Source organism: Callionymus lyra, chromosome 12 (assembly GCF_982586985.1).
Source record: "Callionymus lyra chromosome 12, fCalLyr1.hap1.1, whole genome shotgun sequence".
Classification (NCBI taxonomy): Eukaryota; Metazoa; Chordata; class Actinopteri; order Syngnathiformes; family Callionymidae; genus Callionymus; species Callionymus lyra.
Genome location: NC_141829.1, coordinates 6,143,701 through 6,163,320, shown reverse-complemented (window position 1 = coordinate 6,163,320; position 19,620 = coordinate 6,143,701). Strand labels below are relative to the sequence as shown.

General features: G+C 36.3%; 1 protein-coding gene across 1 annotated transcript in view; it reads left to right on the top strand.

Annotated features, from left to right (window-relative positions):
• LOC148068081 (aryl hydrocarbon receptor-like) overlaps positions 1–19,620 on the top strand; it is a 51,783-nt gene that overhangs the window by 20,490 nt on the left and 11,673 nt on the right. The window contains exons 3-5 of the mRNA XM_087804488.1: positions 8,173–8,282; positions 12,979–13,068; positions 15,753–15,885. Of these exons, the coding sequence (XP_087660614.1) occupies positions 8,173–8,282; positions 12,979–13,068; positions 15,753–15,885 (333 nt within the window). The remainder of the gene's footprint in view (positions 1–8,172; positions 8,283–12,978; positions 13,069–15,752; positions 15,886–19,620) is intronic.

Sequence of the window (19,620 nt, the reverse complement as noted above, 5' to 3'; positions counted from 1 at the left end):
GGTTCGCAGCAAAAGCGACGATCCTACGTAACCATATTCACGACCAACTGTCTTCTTCGTCTTGTTCACGGTCCGTCGACACTCGTGAGTCGCTGCTGTCGGGTCACATGCCGTGACAACAGGAGTCGGAATCGGACGTTAAACCAGAGAGAATGAGGCGGAAGAGAAGCGCGAGTGTCATCGCGCAAGATTTGGGGGTGATAGCCTAGCAACGTCCGCTAATAACAAACTTAAAATATAGACTTGTTTAATGTATACTGGAACAATTCTTCTTATGTTGAGGCTTCAATGCAAGAGGGATGTTACAGAAAAGAAGTATGGAGGTATTTTGATGTTTAAAAGTGTCTTTTTTGGACAAAGATGAAGCTAGCCTAGCAGCTAGCATAGCAGCGTTCGCTAATAACAAACTTAAAATATAGACTTGTTTAATGTATACTGGAACAATTCTTCTTATGTTGAGGCTTCAATGCAAGGGGGATGTTACAGAAAAGCAGTATGGAGGTATTTTGATGTTTAAAAGTGTCTTTTTTGGACAAAGATGAAGCTAGCCTAGCAACTAGCATAGCAGCGTTCGCTAATAACAAACTTAAAATATAGACTTGTTTAATGTTTTCCTGGAACAATTCCTTATTTTGAGGCTCCAATACAAGGTCGACATTACAGACTAGCAGTTTGGAGGTATTTTGATGTTTAAAAGTGTCTTTTTTGGACAAAGATGAAGCTAGCCTAGCAGCTAGCCTAGCAGCTAGCATAGCAGCGTTCGCTAATAACAAACTTAAAATATAGACTTGTTTAATGTTTTCCTGGAACAATTCTTCTTATTTCGACACTTCAATACAAGAGGAGGGATTCAGACGAGCAGTATGGAGGTATTTTGATGTTTAAAACTGTCTTTTTTGTACAAAGATGAAGCTAGCCTAGCAGCTAGCATAGCAACGTCCTCTAAAAAGAAACTTAAAATATAGACTTTTTTTTTCTGAGTAATACATTTCTTCGAGGTTTCAATACAAGGGCGACGTTACAGACGAGCAGTATGGAGGTATTTTGATGTTTAAAAGTGTCTTTTTTGGACAAAGATGAAGCTAGCCTAGCAGCTAGCATAGCAGTGTTCGCTAATAACAAACTTAAAATATAGACTTGTTTAATGTTTTCCTGGAACAATTCCTTATTTCGAGTCTTCAATACAAGAGGGAAGATTCAGACGAGCAGTATGGAGGTATTTTGATGTTTAAAACTGTCTTTTTTGTACAAAGATGAAGCTAGCCTAGCAGCTAGCATAGCAACGTCCTCTAAAACCAAACTTAAAATATAGACTTATTTTAGACTTTTTTTTTTCTGAGTAATACATTTCTTCAAGGTTTCAATACAAGAGCGACGTTACAGACGAGCAGTATGGAGGTATTTGGATGTTTTAAAGTATCTTTTTTGGACAAAGATGAAGCTAGCCTAGCAGCTAGCATAGCAACGTCCACTAAAAACAAACTTAAAATATAGACTTATTTTAGACAGTTATTTTTCTGAGTAATACATTTCTTCGAGGTTTCAATACAAGAGCGACGTTACAGACAAGCAGTATGGAGGTATTTGGATGTTTTAAAGTATCTTTTTTGGACAAAGATGAAGCTAGCCTAGCAGCTAGCATAGTGACGTCCGCTAGAAACAAACTTAAAATATAGACTTATTTTAGACAGTTATTTTTCTGAGTAATACATTTCTTCGAGGTTTCAATACAAGGGCGACGTTACAGACGAGCAGTATGAAGGTATTTGGATGTTTTAAAGTATCTTTTTTGGATAAAGATGAAGCTAGCCTAGCAGCTAGCATAGCAACGTCCTCTAAAAACAAACTTAAAATATAGACTTATTTTAGACAGTTATTTTTCTGAGTAATACATTTCTTCGAGCTTTCAATACAAGGGCGACGTTACAGACGAGCAGTATGGAGGTATTTTGATGTTTAAAGGTGTCTTTTTTGGACAAAGATGAAGCTAGCCTAGCAGCTAGTATAGCGACGTCCGCTAAAAACAAACTTAAAATATAGACTTATTTTAGACTTTTTTTTTCTGAGTAATACATTTCTTCAAGGTTTCAATACAAGAGGGACGTTACAGACGAGCAGTATGGAGGTATTTTGATGTTTTTGGACAAAGATGAAGCTAGCCTAGCAGCTAGTATAGCGACGTCCGCTAAAAACGAACTTAAAATATAGACTTATTTTAGACATTTTTTTTCTGAGTAATACATTTCTTCAAGGTTTCAATACAAGAGCGACGTTACAGACGAGCAGTATGGAGGTATTTGGATGTTTTAAAGTATCGTTTTTGGACAAAGATGAAGCTAGCCTAGCAGCTAGCATAGTGACGTCCGCTAGAAACAAACTTAAAATATAGACTTATTTTAGACAGTTATTTTTCTGAGTAATACATTTCTTCGAGGTTTCAATACAAGGGCGACGTTACAGACGAGCAGTATGAAGGTATTTTGATGTTTAAAGGTGCCTTTTTTGGACAAAGATGAAGCTAGCCTAGCAGCTAGCATAGTGACGTCCGCTAGAAACAAACTTAAAATATAGACTTATTTTAGACAGTTATTTTTCTGAGTAATACATTTCTTCAAGGCTCAATACAAGATTTAAAAATACATTTTTGTCTATATCTCTAAAAAGAACAAGTTATCCTGAAAGTAAATGTCGACATGAGGGTGAGTAGAGCATTTATTTTTAAGGTGCATTTAAAAGAACAAATTACATTTACAGAAAAAAAGAAGGAAAGAAGAAAAACTACTCAGTGTTATTTAGATGGAAAGAGTATTCTTGAGTATTATTTTCCTGGTTTTCACCTGGTTACTAATGTTGTTTTATTAGCCGTTCACCTCTGAAGGTAAACATTGAATCGTGCTATAGATACGACTCTATAGATGCGTCATATGTTACCGTGAACAGCAGGCTGTTCTACCCGATCCACCGGAAACGCCTCCGGGTGACGGCTGGAGTGCTGTTCCGCCACATGTATGTTATGGCGAAGGCGATGTAAATTTTTCATTATGTAGACTCTTGTGCTCAGTGAAGCCTGACGACGAGAGCTGCTCTTTGTCCTCCTCTGGCCATTCAGGAGGCTTCGTGTTGGCCCACTTTTGCCAGCTGGATGAAAAAAAAAGACAGACATACCTGTGGTAAACAAAACACAAACACTCATCAAAATCAAGATTAAACAAAAATCATTTTTTATGTTCAATCCTCCTACAAGATTAATCTTTTTTTTTAATCTAACTCGAGTCAATCTTGTGTTAAAACAATTGAAAGCTATGAGAATTCTAAATATATCTATTAGGAGTTTCTATTTATATATTTATTGTTAGTTTTTTATCTGACAGGAAACGCATGAAACATTCATGCTATGTTTTTTTTCTCCTTTGCATTTCATATGCATCCGAACATGAATAATATATAGTGTTGCATAGCAGTCGATAGATTGTTTTGAAAATAGGAATTTTAAATGTAAAAAAAGAAAAGCTTTCAGGAGGAACAAAGGGCACATTTAAAATAAAAGCTTCTACTGTGATTTAAATAAACTTTAAATATGATTCTGCTTGATGCTAGAAAAAATGCAGTTCTTTTTGACGATATAATGATGCTTTTATTTGAAGCACTAACTAGGAAAGCACCGGGAGAGCGCAGACATCTGCCAAGTCACCTATTGACACACATTTGTATTTTTTATTTCCAATTTTCTTGCTTAGATTTAGGTAAACTTTATTAATCCCTCTGGAGATTATTTGGGAAATTGGGTTTTCAGTTCACAGCAGACGATAGTTTCATAAAAACAAGAACAAAGTGCAGATAAAAGTGCAAAGGATGACAAAGTGCAAATATAAAGAACAAGGATCGAAGGAAATAACGCAAAGAAATGATTTAAAGATTTAAAATAGAATGACATCTATAAACTTCTACGAAATTTCTATCAAATGTTTACCCTTTTTAAGTATAACAAGTATAATTTATAGTATTAAGTTGCTAAGATGAAGGGTCACAGTAGGAAACTCTTTCACGTTTTTATTTGTTCAGGCTTTTCCTTGATTTTCTGGAACTCCTGTTGTGTTATCAGTTTTATCTTGACCTTTAAAGTATATACTTTATTGAATATTGTTTTGATTGTTTAAGCGCTTTGTGACCCTGGTCTGGAAAAGCGCTATACAAATAAGAATGACTTACTTTAAGAAGAAAATACACATACTGTTGTACCTTATGTGTTGAAACAATCGTATTCAATCAATTCATTTTTCTGATTAAATAAATGAAACTAGGAAAAAATATTAATATTTCATTCAATTGTTTTCTAAAATGCCCAACAATTAATGTTAAAGAAGCTAAAATGCTCCAAAACAAAGAAAATGAACAAATTAACGGTTAAAAAATGTCTAAAAATTCACAAAAAAGTGAATGTCCTGGTGGACCAACACAAGCAAGTTTGTGGAATTGTTGTTTTTTTACTCTTGTTGTGAATTTTTTAAATCCCACAAATCAGAAAAAAATTAAAAAACAATGCTGTGGTCTAAAAAATGTTTACTTTATTTAAAATACGACAAAATTATGGTTTAAAAATGGCTATAATTCCACAAAAAAAAGTTAATTCCCAGTGGAAAATAAGGAGACCGGAGAAAAATGTTGATTTATTATTATTATTATCTGAAGAGTAGAAATAAACAACAAACAACTAAAAAATTAAAATGCCCCAAAATTAATGTTTGATATATGGGGAAAAAATGAAAAAAAAGATCAGGAGCCTTATATACTAAAGGGTTTTACGCACAAATTACGTGCTGAGCCACCGTTTATGTCAAAGTTTATATATTAATACTGAAAAGAGCAATAAAAAGTTCTTAATTCCTGTAGGTGGCGTACGCCTGGATCAGCTGCTCAGATGCACGACAGCCTCACTAGTCACGTTGAGATGTTCACATCAGTTACATTAACGATCAATATTGATCACAAAAGAACACACAGTAGTTGTGGTTACACAAGTGGATAATAATAGAAAGAAATGTGAAGAAACACTGATTTCTTCTGTTGTTGAAATATAATTTTAGTAAATCTCCAAAATATGAAGTGAACAAAAACAATTCCGGGGCCTAAAATATATTATTTTAAATACCCAAAAATGAACGTTAGAACAGAATAAATGGCTAAAATGCCACAAATCAAAGGTTCAGGTCCCAGTGGATCATGATTAAAAGTGACTCTACTTCTACTTAAGAATCTTAAAACTTCTGTATTTCTTCTCATCCATCATAACAGTAGGAATAACAATGGAGCCCATTTTCCGCCACATATGTCGGATTATGTCACAAGTTGTTACCAAACAAGACCCTCTGCAAATAAGGTCAGGGGTGTCTCGCCAAAACCAGCTTTTCGTGTGAAGGTCCGAGCCGGTCCAGACTCTCCACACAAAACCCATATGCTATCCAGTGTCTCCCTCGACACTCCCAACACTCTGAGATGGACCCCTTGTTAACCCGGGACCACAAAAGGATCTGACCCAAAAATCCAGATCACCCAATCATGTCAGACATCAGCAGCGGGGTCAGAGGTCGCCGCGGGTCAGCGCATGACGCTCCCGCCGGGGTCAGAGATTAATGTGCTTGACCACTGCTCTCTTTCTCATGACATCACCTCATGAGAAAGAGCATTGTCTGGGGTTGCAGGAATAACAATCGGCGTTATCGCCGCCGCAATCTGGAGGGTCGACCACTTGAAGGCTGTCGACGCGTAATTGGGAGCAATTGACTATGAACGTCTTGGGTCACGTGGTCGGATCATTGTTTTGTGTGCGGAACATCGCGGACGAGAGCGTCACGATTCGTTTAAGATAGTATTACACAAGAAAATCATAGTAGTTTCACGTGACTTTATGAAGCAATGGTTGTTTTTAAATATCAAATATTTAAGAGTCAATAACGTGAAGCTTTTTTTAATCTTTATATCCTGATGCACTACAATAGTTCGTACATCTGGTGCCTCTACTCATGTGGTTCTGCTGTTCATTATTTTAGCTCTTTAGTTTTTAGCAGTTTTACTTCAGTCCCATTTTTCCTTCATCGTCTTTCCAATGTTATGTACTAAGTTATAGGGTTGTGTATCTACAAGAATCTGGTGAAATGATACATATCACGATACAGGGTCAACGATACGATATATCGCGATAGTGTAGTAACAAGTATATATGTGTAGTATTGTCCAGTACTTGACTCTGGTGTTGTGATAGTGTAGTAACACGTATATATGTGTAGTATTGTCCAGTACTTGACTCTGGTGTTGTGATAGTGTAGTAACAAATATATATGTGTAGTATTGTCCAGTACTTGACTCTGGTGTTGTGATAGTGTACTAACAAGTATATATGTGGAGTATTGTGCAGCACTTTACTCTAGTGTTGTGATAGTGTAGTAACAAGTATATATGTGTAGTATTGTCCAGTACTTGACTCTGGTGTTGTGATAGTGTAGTAACAAGTATATATGTGTAGTATTGTCCAGTACTTGACTCTGGTGTTGTGATAGTGTAGTAACAAGTATATATGTGTAGTATTGTCCAGTACTTGACTCTGGTGTTGTGATAGTGTACTAACAAGTATATATGTGGAGTATTGTGGAGTACTTGACTCTGGTGTTGTGATAGTGTAGTAACAAGTATATATTTGTAGTATTGTCCAGTACTTGACTCTGGTGTTGTGATAGTGTAGTAACAAGTATATATGTGTAGTATTGTCCAGTACTTGACTCTGGTGTTGTGATAGTGTACTAACAAGTATATATGTGGAGTATTGTGGAGTACTTGACTCTGGTGTTGTGATAGTGTAGTAACAAGTATATATGTGTAGTATTGTCCAGTACTTGACTCTGGTGTTGTGATAGTGTAGTAACAAGTATATATTTGTAGTATTGTCCAGTACTTGAATCTGGTGTTGTGATAGTGTAGTAACAAGTATATATGTGTAGTATTGTCCAGTACTTGACTCTGGTGTTGTGATAGTGTAGTAACAAGTATATATGTGTAGTATTGTCCAGTACTTGACTCTGGTGTTGTGATAGTGTAGTAACACGTATATATGTGTAGTATTGTCCAGTACTTGACTCTGGTGTTGTGATAGTGTAGCAACAAGTATATATGTGTAGTATTGTGAAGTACTTGACTCTGGTGTTGTGATAGTTTAGTAACAAGGATATATATGTAGTATTGTCCAGTACTTGACTCTGGTGTTGTGATAGTGTAGTAACAAGGATATATATGTAGTATTGTCCAGTACTTGACTCTGGTGTTGTGATAGTGTAGTAACAAGTATATATGTGTATTATTGTCAAGTACTTGACTCTGGTGTTGTGATAGTGTAGTAACAAGTATATATGTGTAGTATTGTCCAGTACTTGACTCCTGTGTTGTGATAGTGTAGTAACAAGTATATATATGTGTAGTATTGTCCAGTACTTGACTCCGGTGTTGTGATAGTGTAGTAACAAGTATATATATGTGTAGTATTGTCCAGTACTTGACTCTGGTGTTGTGATAGTGTAGTAACAAGGATATATGTGTAGTATAGTCCAGTACTTGACTCTGGTGTTGTAGTATTTACAGACTACATGACTCTTGACGAAGTCGTAACTGCTTTCATTTGTTTTCAAACCAAAATATGTCCAAACATCAGCTTTAAAAGCTGCTGGAGTTCACTGTATCCTCTCGTCCTCAGTCCACTGTATCCTCTCGTCCTCAGTCATCGCTGGGATCTCACAGTAGTTTATCGTTTCTTTAGCTGCGCCTTGTAGTGGCCGGAAATTTAATTCACTAAAAACTAGTAAAAAAAACAAAATAATGAATAAATGAATCATTTTGAATCTGACGTTTGCCTTGAAAGTAACAAAGACAAACTTCTTACAGCAAGTCTTAAAACTAGCGTCCAGACATGATCACGTCACATGACTGTAATATAACAAAACCTCAAATCCGTCTCTACATCATCATCTGAGTCCGATCACGCATGTGTGCAGCATCTTTGATGCCATTAAGCAATTTGACCGTCACAGCAGTGCTTTGCAAACATTATCACAGGACTGAACCAAACCTTCTTCTCTCTCACCCTCACCCTTCCTTCCCTCACCCCTTCCTCCCTCCTCTCGTCCACAGTCGCCCTCAACGGTCGGGAGAGACGATCTCCACTGGGTGTGAATAATGACGACAGCAAAGCAGCAGGGGTGGTTGAGAGCACGATTCCCGAGGGGGAGCTGCTGCTGCAGGTCAGTATCACAGTCCATTGATCCGTTTGTTCCATATTTGACAAGTGTGTCGCTTATACAAACTCATGCTCCTGGAAAACTCTTTTAACTTCCATGAATCCACCTTGTTTTTATGTGGGAAATGTTTATAGTACACTTTTGTTCTCTCCAGTAAAACATATCAGTGAAGATTATTTCAGCAAAGGTTTGATGAGGCTTCATGAAACACTTATTTTGTTTACAGCTTTTTACAGCAGTTGGTTTAAAAGTGATGTTTGGTTTTCATTGAAATAAAGTATTTTATAGCATCAAGTGAGATCTAGTGAGATTTGTTAATGGCTTCATCATGTTTTGTGTTTTTGTTTTAATAGATATATATCTATCTAAATCAATAATTGTAAAATATTAATTAAGGTATGGAAATGTGATAGTTTGTCATGATACATCTAAATTCAACGTTTGTTTAAAAAATAAATAAATATAATGACAATAATAATAATAATAATAAAAAGTAATTAAGCAATTTATATTTGTGAAGCGCTTTTCTCAGATAAATAATAATGATGATGATACTACAACTACTATTACTGCTACTACTTCTACTACTAGTACTACTTCTACTACTACTACTACTACTACTACTACTACTACTACTACTTCTACTACTACCACTACTACTTCTACTACTTTTACTACTACTAATTCTTATAATTCTACTATTAATTCTGCTACTTCTAATACTACTACTACTAATAATAATAACCATAATTATAGTAATAATAACAATAATAATAAGAGTTATTATAATAATAACAAGAATAAGAATAATAAGAATAGCAATAGCAATAGCAATAACAATAACAATAACAAAAACAATAACAATAACAATAAGAATGATGAGAATAATAAAGGTGAAATGTCTGACGAAGCACTTTTTAACAGTATAATTTTTTTTTTTTAAATAAAATAAATCAAGTTCAGACATAAATATAAACTCAAATCGAATCGAATTTTTTTCTTTCTTTGTCTGGATTATTTGTATTGTTAGTATGTTTTTATTTAGAGTTGACTGTTGAATTATCTCTTGTTCCTCGACTAGAACCCGATAAAAAAGTGCGGAATCGGAATAAGAGACGATTTGTTTGTCATGCACAGATGAACATTGTTGTCTCTCAGGGGCCGACGAGAGTCACAAACACACAAGATGCTCTCGGCTTGTTTGTTCATGGAGATGATAAACACACACACACACACACACACACACACAGACACACACACACACACACACACACACACACACACACACACACACACACACACACACACACTTAACACACACACACACACACACACACACACAAACCAATGTTAAATTTGATCACTTTTCCAATATGAAATTAAAAATCACAAATGACTGAAACAACACAACACAATGTGTACTGTAGTGTTGTCCAGCTGTGGTCACGCCCCGCTTTGTTTATACAACGAGTCCCATGGAGGTGGAGACTAGTAAGTAATTATTTGTAAAGATCTTTCTCAGACCAGGGTCACAAAGTGCTTTAACAATGAAAAACAATAAACAGTTAAAATACATACTTTAAAATGTCAAGACAACATGAAGACAAACACACACAAAAAAAAATGAATAGTAAGCACAAGTAAAAAGGTCTCAAGATGCTTCGCATTTTAAAGATCAGGGGAAATGTGAGTTCTCCTACTGGAGCAGCACAGCATTTTCGCTGCAGGTTTTTTGTATTTACTGCAGGCAAGACATCTTTTTATCACATTTTTTAATTGAATTTATATTAAATGACAAAATGTGTTTGATAAACTTTATTTTTAATTCAAAAAATTATAAAATTTACTATTTTTCTTAAGAACCCTTAAAAGATCAAGTCAACGTAGAGAAAAACACAGCAGCAACAAAAAATGAAGAGTAAGCACAAATAAAAAGGGGTTCAGATGCTTTGCAGCCACAGCAGGGTTTTAAGGATCGGGGGAAATGTGAGTTCTCCTACTGAAGCTGCTCAACATTTTAAAATTGAATTAAAATTAAATGACAAAATGTGTTTGATAAACTTTATTTTTAATTCAAAAAATTATAAAATTTACTATTTTTCTTTAGAACCCTTAAAAGGTCAAGACAACGTAGAGAAAAACACAGCAGCAACAAAAAAAATGAAGAGTAAGCACAAATAAAAAGGGGTTCAGATGCTTTGCAGCCACAGCAGGGTTTTAAGGATCGGGGGAGATGTGAGTTCTCCTACTGGAGCAGCTCCGAATTCTTGCTGCAGGGATTTGTATTGGCTGCAGGCGAGACATCTTTTCTATCACATTTTTAAAATTGAATTAATATTAAATGACAAAATGTGTTTGATATTCTTTATTTTGAATGCAAAAAATGATAAAATGTACTCATTTTTTTTAAGATCCCCTAAATAAAGTACTTTTAAAATTTACAAATATACAATCAGATTAACACAAAAGTGTGTTTAAGAATTGTTTCTTTTTGTTCTTTCTTTTTGATGACGGCCCCTAATAACAGCCACAGTATAAAATGTGGCCCCTGAGGAAAATTAATTTTACTCTCCTAAATGAAGTGTATTCTTTGAAGTAAAGCGAACGACAACACATGAGCGGAGAAAGCGCCGGCGCTCAGTGTTGTTTAATTTAGTTTGGGTTGGTCTGGATCTCCCATGGTTCCCGGTGAATCGTCCCCCCCAGTACTGTATGTGTGATCGAGGGGTAGAGTCGGCTCTTTGGCTGCCAGATCATTCTTGATCCGCTGGACTCATTGATTTTCCAGTCCAGTTCCTCCCAATGTGCACCACACTGACATTCCAGGAGAGAGGAGAGGAAGCAGCCCGGGCCGCCGCCGGGACCCGGACCATGGGAGGTTTCATTATTGTGATAAGTCTATATTTCTCCGGCTTGTTAGTAATGGGAAATGAAAGCTCATTTGTGCACGGAGGCTCAGTCAAGAGGTGAACGTTCCAGGGGAGTGTGGGGGTGCGAGGGGGGGGGGGGCGGATGAAAATAAAGATCCGGAGAGTTTGTTCAGACGTTCCCGACGATCCGAGATTTGTAGGATCGTGAAGGAAAAATGAAGTTGATCCGTTGAGCCTCGAGGGCTTTTTCAGGAAGAGCCTCCTTTCATGTAGTTGTGTGTTTGTTGTTGGTCTGTTTACATGTTTGTTTATGGAATGTTTTCCACAAACACAAAGCACTCGTGTTGTTAAGTGAGCCGGAAGTTCGCTCACATGCAGTTCATCTGAAGAGGGAAAGTGATCATGTTTAGAGTCTCTTGGTCTGATAAATCCCTGTTAAATCTTGTTTTTTTAAAGAACATTTATTTTAGTTTTTATTGTTGTTATCTTGTTTTTCTTGACACTAACAGTTGATGATAATGAGATTTAAGCGTATTTACTATCATTATGAAGCGCATGACAATGACTAAATTGTGTTGAGTCTCTGGCAGTAAAACAATAAAACTGTACACAAAGATATGAGGGAAAGCATAGAAACAGAAAACGACATTCATGTGGATCCATTAAGACTTTGAAGGATAAGTCTGCTCGATCTCTTTCCAAAAACACTCCTACAGCTAGCTTATTAAAGTAAGTAACACAACAAAATGTTTTTGAAAGGTATAAAAATGTATCTTAATTACAAGGATAAAATACAATACAATTAGTAAGAAATAGAGATTTTGCTCGTCATGGATTAATAGGAATATGTTTTTGTAGTAATGACTGGAATATGAAGTACGCACTGACTCCATGTAGGACGTTTTTGAAAAACCTTATATTTACCTACCTATATACATTTTTTAATTCTTGTAACGGTATATCATCATTGTTGAAGGAGCTTCTTGAATTCTATTACATAATAATATAATTAACTTATTTTCATATATATTATCATATATATTCTATCTCTTCTATCTTTCCTTTGATCCTTGTTCTTGATACTTGCACTTTGTCATCCCTGGCACTTGGTTCTTTTTTGCTGGATGAATGGATGGATGGATGAATAAATGGATGGGTGAATGGATGGATGGATGGATGGATGGATGGATAAATAGATGGATGAATGGAGGGATGGATGGATGGATGGATGGATGGATGGATGGATGGATGGATGGATGGATGGATGGATGGATGGATGGATGGATGGATGGATGGATGGATGGATGGATGGATGGATGGATGGATGGATGGATGGATGGATGGATGGATGGATGGATGGATGAATAGATGGATGAATAGATGGATGAATAGATGGATGAATAGATGGATGAATAGATGGATGAATAGATGGATGAATAGATGGATGAATAGATGGATGGATGCATGGATGGATGGATGGATGGATGGATGGATAATCCTCTGGAGGTTGTTTTTTCAGCACACAGCAACACAGACGATAGATTCATGAAACAAGAACAAGAACAAAGGGCAATAAAAAGAAAGTGCAAGATGTCACAACCTAATTCTAAAGATAAAAAACATAGATCCCTGAGTCCCTGAGTCTATTAGTGTTGCATCATGGGAGGAGCATCATAGGACACTATTGTGTTGTTTTCTTAAAGGCCTTTTTTATAAACAAAATAATAATAATAAGGTACCGAAATGCAAAGAAATGTAATAATAATAGTTGATTTTATGTCATTGTTTTAATGCCTATTTAACAAATAAAATGTGTTTTTCTTCTGCAGGCTCTCAACGGTTTCGTCCTGGTCATCACGTCCAACGGCATCATCTTCTACTCGTCACACACCATCCAGGACTACTTGGGCTTCCACCAGGTGAAGTTGAGCTCGAAATCCACGATTCAATCGAGTGACATCATGACGTTAGAACTCGTTAAAAAAAATAAAAATAAAATGACAGTATATCGACAGAAACTGAAATGAAACCGAAGCGACGATGTTGTCGTGCAGCTTCATGAAGCAGCTCAGGTTTAAAAAAAAAAAAAACGGTCCACGCTTCGGTCAAGAGGTTGCGGAAGGAAAAGCGAAGGGAGACGAAGGACTATTAATAGCGTGGCCTTTAGCGGGAGCGACACTCACAGCAGTGTTGCTGGACGACACGTCTCCGCATCACCAGTTAGCAGAGCAGCACAAACACTGCCTCGCCGGATCACACGGTGTGGACGAGCGATGGGTCGTGGCAGCTGTGGAGCAACATTTAATTTATTAAACACGTACACACCCCCGAGTCAAGCTCTGAGATACTCGCTATTTGTTGGGTGAAATGATAAAGACAATTAAGATTTCATCAGTGGCTTAAGTAAGGGGCCGTCAGGCAAAAAAAAGGAGTATAAATGAAAGAAATTAAAATAAAATCAAGCAAAATGTATTGAAATTATTATTGTATTGTGCTTGAGTTTTCTTTATTTTAAAGATTTTTTCCAAATATTTATTTCTACCCACTTGAATCTTTTCATAACGTGTGGCCCTGGGGCCACGTAGGGTCCTTCGACTGTAATCATGTGGCCCTAATGAAGAAAAGATAATGTAGAAACAATTTCACGTTTAATTAATTAATTGTATTATTCATTAATAGTCTTTAAACATCACTATAAGGTTTTTTGTTTCAGGATGTTTGGCTATGTATTGCTCCTTAAGCAATGTGTTATTTAAGGTTAAAGGTGATCCGAAGGCCCGTAAACAAATATATTTGTGGTATCCCCTATTACGACCTGACTGGTTACCATAAATAAACATGCAGTGGGTGGCGATTGTTCACTTTGATCCAGAGGCAACACAATGGATACAACAAACACATTTGTTTTCAGGCCTTCGGGTCCCCTTGACCCAAAGACAGCACAAGGGATACCCCATACACATTCGTTTTCTTGCAGCCAGGTCACATTGACCCATAGACAACCCAAGAATCACCACAAACACATTTGTTTTCCGGCCTTTGGGTCACCTTGACCCAGAGATAACACAAGGGATACCACAAACACATTTGTTTTCAGGCCTTCCGGTCCCCTTGACCCAAAGACAACACAAGGGATACCCCATACACATTTGTTTTCTTGCATCTGGGTCACATTGACCCAGAGACAACCCAAGAATCACCAAAAACACATTTGTTTTCCGGCCTTTGGGTCACCTTGACCCAGAGATAACACAAGGGATACCACAAACACATTTGTTTTCAGGCCTTCCGGTCCCCTTGACCCAAAGACAACACAAGGGATACCCCATACACATTTGTTTTCTTGCATCCGGGTCACATTGACCCAGAGACAACCCAAGAATCACCACAAACACATTTGTTTTCCGGCCTTTGGGTCACCTTGACCCAGAGATAACACAAGGGATACCACAAACACATTTGTTTTCAGGCCTTCGGGTCCCCTTGACCCAAAGACAACACAAGGGATACCCCATACACATTCGTTTTCTTGCAGCCGGGTCACATTGACCCAGAGACAACCCAAGAATCACCACAAACACATTTGTTTTCCGGCCTTTGGGTCACCTTGACCCAGAGATAACACAAGGGATACCACAAACACATTTGTTTTCAGGCCTTCGGGTCCCCTTGACCCAAAGACAACACAAGGGATACCCCATACACATTTGTTTTCTTGCATCCGGGTCACATTGACCCAGAGACAACCCAAGAATTACCACAAACACATTTGTTTTAAGGCCTTCGGGTCACCTTGACCCAGAGACAACACAAGGGATACCCCATACACATTTGTTTTCTTGCATCCGGGTCACATTGACCCAGAGACAACCCAAGAATCACCACAAACACATTTGTTTTAAGGCCTTCGGGTCACCTTGACCCAGAGATAACACAAGGGATACCACAAACGCATCTGTTTTCAGGCTTTCGGGTCACCTCGAACCAGAGATAATACAAGGGATACCTCAAACACATTTGTTTTCAGGCTTTCGGGTCACCTTGACCCAGAGACAACAAGAGGGCCAAACATCCTCAAACAAAAAAACTTATAGTGATGTTTAGAGACTATTAATGAATAATAAAATAAATAAATAAATAGAAAGTGAACTCTTTTCTACATGATCTTCTCTCCATTAGGGCCACATGAATACGGCCGAAGGGCCCTATGTGGCCCCCGGGCCACACTGCCAGGTCAGCTCTATAATCTTTGGCATTTCCAAATATGTAGATAACTTTTAAAACAAGAATTTATTATTTAGTCTATTTGGTTTTCACTAGAAATTTGTAAATAAATTAACGAAAATTAAGCTTCTGAGTCAGTTTTGAGCTAAACTAGTGAAAATCAAGTCATTTTAGAGAAAGAAGAAACATTTTTGTGTATCAAAAAATAAAAGAGAGTAAATGAGCAGCTGCACAGATGACGAAAAAATCATTTTATTGTATGTTCCACTACAGTAAAAATATATAACTTAAATGTTACTTCAAGCACGGATTCACTGAGTTATTCAGGAGCTGAATCCCCTTGTTTTTCTGTAAGTTAATTTATTTCCATCTCCTCCAGACGGACGTCATGCACCAGAGTGTGTACGAGCTGGTCCACACAGAAGACCAGCAGGAGCTCAGAAGGAACCTGCACTGGGCTCTGAACCCTCCTCAGGCCCCGCCCACTGCCAGTGGACAAGACTCCCCCCAAGGTATTTACTTTATCATTATTGATCCCGTAGATGTAAAGACCCAGAATACAAGTGATATCAGATACACTACGTATGTGTGTGACTTATATTTAGTAGAATATTGTTCAAAAATCATTTAAATTTCAAGTCGTTTTTGTGAGACAGACCATTGTTTCCCACATGAATCTACTTTAAAGAATATCCTGGTTTACTTTTCTTCTTTTACGCCGGTATAAATAATGTATGTTTCAGTAGATTTGTAAATATTAACCTGCAGTTTTAATTGTTTTTTAACCAAAAATCTTAAAACTATGTAATTACCGAAATTAGCTGCGTACATGTTAAATAAATAACTTTTTACAACATTTCCGTAGTGTCCTATTAAAGTATTAGTGTAAATACTCTAAATAAAGAACAAAAAAAGTAATATTTGTTGTATATATTTTTTCAGTTATACCTTCTTGATTATTATTATTGTTTTTTAAATAATCTTTAAAAAAAATATCTTATAAATAATCTCTAATGAGATATATATATAGTTTTTTTTAAACCATGTTAAGTAAACAACAATGTAAATTAATTTTTTTTTGTTGTAAAAATAGAAATATAATATACAAAAACAGTCCTGAACATCAAGGAAGAACAAAATAATCAAACTGAATCTTTGAAACTTAACACTTTCCACATATTTGGAAAATGGAAACATGTTAGCTTTGTTGCTAATGCTACAAACAGAGTCCTTGCTCTTCAGCTAAAGTGACCATAATGTCAACAAAAAAATCAATATAATTGATTATTAAATCAATTTCTGGAAAGTCCTACATTGATAGAATTAGCTGTTTAAACTTTTAACAACATCCATTGTGTCTTTATTTAGTAATTATTAAGTAATAGTATAACAACCCTATATAAAGAACAAATTAAGTAATATTTGTTATATATATAAAAAAAATGTTTGACTATCTTGATTTTTATTAAAAAAAATAATAATTATTAAACTATATAATTTAAATAATCTCTAATGATAAATATAAATATATATCGTTTTTTAATAACTATAGTTACTGTAGTAAACAACAAAAGATATTATAAATACAGTCAAAGAAGAAAAAAAAGCATGTGCTTTTTAAAAGTTGTTGACAACAAAGAACAAAATAATAAACAAACTGAATCTTAGAATCTTAACACTTTCCACATAATGGGGAAATGGAAACATGTTAGCTTAGTTGCTAATGCTACAAACAAAGTCCTTGAGCTTTAGTGACCATACCATCAACACAAAAGCAATATAATTGATAATTAAGTCAAGAACTGTATTTAATGTAGGTTTATGTACTAAATATATTTTTTATTTCAACTTAAGCGAAGGGAATTGTAACCATATTGGAATACTGCTAGCTTAGCTTGTTGATAACCACGCTAGCTGTGAAGGGAAAAAAAAGCTCTAGAAGAAGTGGCTGAAAAAAATCTGAAAGATTTTATGGGAGCAGAAAGAATGTTGCGAGTGCGAAAAACATTCCGACGTCGGGATGAGATGGTTAAGTACACAGTTAACACATTAAGCCGTAAGACCATCCTCAGGTCGGGTCACATGACCCAGTAATCTTCACTGTAGCTTACGAGGTGAAGTGGTCCCAGATCTGTATTTGGGACCTAAGATGCTTATGGTCTGTGTGGTCTTTGAGTGTCAAAGTTAAGTCGCCCCCTCAGGCGGTGCTGACACAGCAGAAGAACTCACTCCGACTCGGTGGCGTTCCTGGTTACGTAAGAGCGTTTCCGACAATAGAGGCCACTGATCAGCGGCTCAGATTAAACACACACTCTGTTGTGAGTGACGCAGGACTTTAAAGCTGATGTTTACGTCGCTGCGCATGTAATGGCGTCTAAAGAGGATACGCAGAAATCTAGACCGGGATTTGTTCGGTGATATTAAAGCAGACAATCCACGTTGTTAGTTCTGTGTCTCTGGTATCTTTTAAATGAAAACAATAGATATTTGTTCTTAGAAAATACACATATTTATAACAAGAAAAATATATATTGTAAGAATCAAAAAATAAATTAATAATAATTATAATGTATTGATCTAAAAAAAAATCGATACAATACTCACATTATCCTTTAAAAATAAACTGAAACTGAATATCTATTGGAGGCAAAAAAGTAAGTAAGTAATTAAGTAATATTTATTTATATAGCGCTTTTCCAGACCAGGGTCACAAAGCGCTTAAACAAACAAAACAATACTCAAAAAAGTACATACTTTAAAGATCAAGATAATACTGAGAACAACACAGGAGTTCCAGAAAATCAAGGAAAAGCCTAAACTAATAGAAACGTCTTAAGATGTTTCTTAAAGGAGTCAGTAGACTCCATCAAGCGCAAATTAATGTATTGATATTTTCCTACACCTTTACCTGAGGTGTAGGTAAAGGAAGGTGTTCAATTTTCTGGCCGTTTGAGTGCTCATTGCGCACTACATTTTCACACACTGCACATCGGGACGCACTTGTGTACTTAAAATGAGTTGAATTGAATTGAATTGTCTTTGTATTGTCATTGTACCAGGGCAACGACATTGGCAGTACAATCCCTTAAAGTGCCAAAATAATTGATCATTACAAGCATAAAAAAGAATAGGCTAGCCCAGGGGTCGCGAACCTATGGCTCGCGAGCCAGGTGTGGCTCTTTTGATGATTGCATCTGGCTCGCAGATTTCGGCTTTTCAGATAAAACATAAAATATTATCACTTGTTTCAGGGGTGGGCAATACGTCGATCGCGATCGAAGCTGTTGCGAGTAGATCGCGTGATTTAATAAAATATGATATAAGAAAATAGTAAAGAGAGCTCTGATTGGCTGCTGTGCATGTCAATCAAATGGTTATTGTGCCGATTAGTTGAAAATTTGATTGACATGCACAGCAGCCAATCAGAGCTCCTGCCTCTTCCACTGAACGCACGGAAAAGATCATATGAATCGAGAATAAAAAGAGCAAAACGTGCGACAGTCATTTTACGCAATTCAGAAAAACGATATAGAATTATAAGCTTGTTTTTTTAAATAACATATCGAACAAAATAATGCGCGTTTGATGGCTTCAGGTTCTTCTCTAGAGAGTCACAGAAACATGACGTCAGGTCCATCAAAGTTAAGCTGCAGGTTTCAATGAAAGCGCAACAAATGCTGGTTTTCCTTTTGTGATCGCGGTCCTTAAAACACACTTGCATTAATAAACCATCACATGATGACTATTTGTAAATGACCTTTATCTCACGAATGTAATAAGAATACGCAGAAACACAAACACGTTAAACAGGTGAGACACATTCTAATGACGTCAGAGACGATCAGACAAAGCGATGATGATGTGAAGTTACTGATGAACAGTTTTATTCTCGTTAAACTTCATCTGAAATTTAATTAATCCACTTGTGTGATTCATATCAGACATGTTTAAAATTAACAAATATAAACTGTTAGTTTGAATTCATGTTTTCATTTGTTTTTGTTTTTTCATGATCACAGAAATGGAGAAATGTTAGTCTTGTGCTTCATTTAAACATGATGGACATATTGAAATGGAGGCATGGAAAGGGATGAACCCGTCTGAATTCTTTGTTGATTTTGATGAACAAAGGAAAAGGGCTTGAATTCGTGTCAAGCACAGATTCTTACATCTGAATATTATTTATATGGCTCTCACTGAAATGAATTTCCAAATATTTTGCTTTCATGGCTCTCTGAGTCAAAAAG